Source organism: Nannobrachium achirus, assembly GCF_963921795.1.
Source record: "Nannobrachium achirus genome assembly, chromosome: 3".
Taxonomy (NCBI): Eukaryota; Metazoa; Chordata; class Actinopteri; order Myctophiformes; family Myctophidae; genus Nannobrachium; species Nannobrachium achirus.
This window is the reverse complement of record NC_137812.1, coordinates 42515809-42520808: the sequence shown is the minus strand read 5'-3', so window position 1 is coordinate 42520808 and position 5000 is coordinate 42515809. Positions and strand designations below refer to the sequence as shown.

Below are 5000 nucleotides of genomic sequence, written 5' to 3'. Positions count from 1 at the left end.
TACTAGTATTTTGTGCCTTTACCGTTCTGAAGGAAAATCAAATCAATTAAATGTTTGTGTGTGTGTGTGTGTGTTCCCCCTCTAGACATCTGGAGTGAACAGTCATTCCAGACGGACCCTGACCTGCCTCCAGGATGGAAGAAGATCACGGACATGGCTGGTATCTATTACTGGCATATCCCTACCGGCACCACCCAGTGGGAGAGGCCCGCCACGCACCCAGCACCCACCGGACCCTCACAGCCAGAGGCCCTCGTCAACAGCAACACAGTTTCCACACCACGCAAACAATCCCTGGGCTCCCTCACACCTTCACCCACACCTGATCATGAGGTAAACAACACATTGTTATTGTTCCACAGAAGCTTTCCGTGTCCTGCTCCATATGTTTTAGGGGGGTTTGACAGCTATACTGTTACACACACATCTTTTATCATCTGATCCTTCCAGGGTACATACAGTGACAGATGTAATTGCGCACATCGCTGCATAATCTTCATAATCACTTACTGTATAGAAGTGATCATGGTCAAGTAGGGCAGTGGTTCTCAACCTTTTCAGGCTGCGACCCCCAAAATAATCACATTTTAACTGGGGACACCCCCACCCTGACGAGCACTATTCATCATTATTACAGACAAGAGTTGAGGCATTACATTTTGTATAACACGGTTCTATTGTGAAAATAGCCGATCTACATGTAGATTGGCTATTTTCACAATTTCAACCTCTAATATTTGACAGTTTGACCAATGTTTAATTTGTGATTTTAGATGTATTAAAAAGTCCTTAAATTGTCACTTATAGAAATGTGCAGATACCCTCTATACACTTAAACTTTATGTTGGTTTGTTTCTCAGAGAAAACAATGTTGCACATCTAGTTAATCATCTGGGGACCCCTCAAAATAATTTGGGGACCCCCCTGGGGTCTCAGGTTGAGAACCACTGAACTAGGGTTGGGTCCCAAACCCTTATGACGGTACTGACCAAATGACGTCCGTACTACAGAGTACCTTTTCATGTTAGATCAATCAATGCCACATTTTGGTATTTTCTGAGTGGGTATAAAAAACAACAATCTCTGAATGCTTCGAAGTGATGCATCGCTCACTTACCCCCTGAAATTGAAAGTTTCCCCCGAAACGAAACGTGCATTAAAATGTTCCTTGGTATTCGGTACAACAACACAGTCAGGGCAGTGGCTAGACGGTTTGACACTTAACTCACGTTTGGGTCCTGGAGCAAAGCTATGTTCTCCCATTAGCATATTATCAACTGTGGCATGTTCCATAAAATATCATCAGTCCTCACAAATTGCATTGGAACAAAGCAACAACCACTGTCTACCCTGTTAAGTAGCTAAATTACTGCAAAGAATATATGTAGATCAGTCAACGGCAATCCATTTATCTGATTAGTTTATGTTTTTGAGGTGCAAGGCTTTTACCAGCACATTTTAAAAGCCATTGGCCTTGTTCATTGATGTCGACAAGCAACAAGCCGCGGTGGATGGATTTCAATGCTCCGAAGTGGTTAGTGCTAGATTGGATGGAGCTCTCACTGAAATGTTTCACTCTGAAGTCTGAACTGAATAAAGAATGGTTTTATATTCAGGACTTCTTACATTGAAAACAAAACAGGCGTGTCGACACTTGACGATGGCCTAGCGTGCCGACAAGTGTGCCATCCAAGTTGACAAGCCGTGGTGGATGGAATAGGTTTAGGTTACTGTTTTTTCAATGCTCTTATCCTAAGTCTGCAGTGTTTAGCTGAACTATACATTATTGTGGGCTCGCCTATAAGGCGAGCACACTTTAGATATTGTCATTATTTATTTGTTTATCTATCAGACAGTAGACGGGAACTTCGGTTCCTTTCTACTCCTACATACTTAGTGAGAAAATGAAAATAAAAACATCAATGTGTTCAGCTTACAGTGGCGAAGTGTGCTATTATTTTATACAGCAATCGGCCAAATGGTGGCGCTGTAGGAAGCCTTCGAAAGTGCGATCTTTGAACAGGTATAGCTCATGCTGTGTTATACATACAGCCATGAAACCTGTATACACTTATGCGTCTCCTCATGCCGAACAACTTTTACCCTCTAACTTTTGACCTCTGACCTTTAGGTCTCCCACAATTCGGAATTATATCAAAAACAGTAAAAATCTATCTCCTCCTGGGATTTTCGCGTCAAGTGCACAAAACTTTTTTCACATGAACTTTGGACCAATACGGTTAAACTAATCTCGGCGGATTTCTTTTAAAGTGAAATATAATTTTTTAATGATTCAATCAATATTGCGGTTTTATGCAAATTATTCTTCGGCCTCTAAATCATACATGCAAAGTTACACGTTCATGGCATTTGGCAAAGATGTGGAGGGTTAGTCAAAGTATCACTGAAACCAATTTTATTCCAATCGGCCAAAGGGGGGCGCTATACGAAGCGTCTGAAAATTCAAACTTCAAACGGGCATAAGTCATGACTCGTTTCGTTTGAAGACATGCAACTTGTTACACGTGTGCTTTGACTCAAGCGGAAGACATCTGTGTCGTTGTTAAGTAAGCTCCGCCCTTTAATTTTCCGCCATTTTGAGCAGTTTGTAAAACGCGTAAACCCGCTTTTATTCTGGAATTTTCGCGTCACGTGCACAAAACTTTTTTTACGTGAACTTTGGACCGATATCTAAAGATCTGTCAGATCGGATTTCTTTAACATTGAAACATGCTTTTTTAAATAATTCAAACAATATTGCATTTTTATGCAAATTATTCTTCTGCCTCTAAAACATACATGCAAAGTCACATTTTCATGACAAAATAGTGTAGAGGGTTAGTTCAAATATCACTGAAACCAATCTTACCCCAAATGGCCAAAGGGGGGCGCTATATAATTTTGAGCAGTTTGTAAAACGCTTAAACCCGTTTTTATTTTAGGAATTTTTTTGCAATTTGCATGAAACATTCTACACGCAATCTAAGGACCTTTATCTAACATGCCTATGAAGTGCACACAAAAAAATTATAAAATAATAATAATAAATATAGCTGCAAGCAGCGATAAAGTGTCCAAAGCCAAAAACACCTCAAATCATGAACACAGCCTGGGATGTGCGTGAAATCTTGCAAGCACATTCCCAATAGGTCAAGGAACAGATACCAACCTTCTCACATTGGCCTGTTATAGCGCCACCAGCGGGTCAACTTTTGCACAACACATTTTTGGAACAAAATGGACCAATCTTTGACGTCAGTAACGTCAAAGAGAGCAATGCCTGCGATCTTGACATTTTGTGCCTTTATAGCCATTGTTTTCTGGCTTGAAGCGAGCCCACAATTGTTTCGAAGGAACAATATTTTTCTAGTTTCGTTTATTCTCATACATGAAAAAGATCACATTATTTTTTGCCTGTGGAAAATGTAATGCACCTGTTACTTTTTTTGCTGAATGAACTCTGTGTTGATGTCTAAATGCTGCATATCTTTGGTTTAGGAAATGTATTTTAATGTGATTGATAGGATAATGGCACTGTAACTTCAGATTTTTTGAAGCTTTATTTTGACAGATTTTGTTTCGCTCATCCTGTTGACCTTTTAACATTAAGATGACCTTTTGATTGGTTGATTCATGAAATTAAATTCACTGATCAAAAACAATTCTGTGCGTGTGTGTGTGCGTGTGTGCGCGTGCATGTAGTCATCCCAGGCCGAGGCGGAGGTGTTCTTCGGCGCTTCAACCCGTTCAGGCAGCACTACCTCTGACAGTTCAGTGGAGCCCCTCTCAGCTCATGAGCCCATTCTCCCCACATGTGGATTCGTCAACAGCTGCTACTTTGTAAGCCACACTGTTTCTGTATTACAATTCTATTACTGTGATATGATGACATGAAAAAGATCAGTGGATAGTGGCGAACATCCAACCTCTTTGAACACAGGTGCTCACCCCAAAGTGAACTGAGATAAAATAATACACATTTTAGCCACACACTCTTGTTGCTCCCTTAGTCAGTTATCTTAGTTTTTCAATAATATGAGTGACATTTCTAGCCCATGCTCTTCTTCTGACACTGGAGCTTGAGCTCAAAATGTCACTCATATTATTGAAAAATAAAAAATAACTGACTTAAGGGAGCAACAACAGGGTGCGGCGTAACATTTTATTCTATGGTGACACGATAAGCCCTGTTTAGTACTGTAGCTTCTACACAGTCGTTTCAGGCTGTAAACAGTGTTAAGTGCGTATGTATGAGCCAATTTAATTCCAATTCCTTAATTAATGTGATTGATGATTAATTTAGCTGTGATCTAAATAAAAGAATCCTTTTAGATGTCGTGTTTACTCCACAAGATAAAGGCTGTTTCTGACTTGCACAAACAAAGCAACAGTTGTGTCAGAATATAATACCCCTACGGAATATGCATGGGAGAAGGCAAGCCCAGGATTAACCTGACCACAAGTACCACATCAATACGTAACCAAAACTGTAACAGAGGCATAGGAGGAGGAGCTTGCTGCTCCAACATATGGGTGCTACTGAACTCATAGCCCTACCCAACCATGATAATATGATAGTATAGTACAAATGTGGCATGTTTATTTGATAGCCTGATATATTAAATTAATGGTATAGCCTAAATATTCTATGAATCCAAAATGCACAGTCTATAAATTAATGTTTCACATTTCAAAAGTAGTAAATTCATCAGTGGGCCTAACTTTGTCCAGATCAACATTTTCGGTTACTTAAAGTAACTCCTCGCTCATATAGTCGAGGCTAAAAGAATGTTCAGCCTGCACACTGTCGTTAAACAATGTAAATAATTTAATAAAAAGTGAATTAGCAACATTTACTTGTGTGATTATTGCATGATCATGTGTAAAGCATTGCTCTGCACAGCACTCCAACATACACATTGTTTATACAGTTGTTTATCTGTCTTCCATACTTACTCCATGCTCGATGTAGTGGATTGACATCAGTGCAGAAAGAGAGA

The 5000-nt window shown here is 39.8% G+C and overlaps 1 protein-coding gene across 1 annotated transcript in view; it reads left to right on the top strand.

Moving 5' to 3' along the window:
* Positions 1–5000, top strand: part of LOC308282264 (amyloid beta precursor protein binding family B member 2-like) — a 54315-nt gene that overhangs the window by 17495 nt on the left and 31820 nt on the right. The window contains 2 exon segments of the mRNA XM_080722610.1: positions 86–333; positions 3703–3840. Coding sequence (XP_080578736.1) covers positions 86–333; positions 3703–3840 — 386 coding nt within the window.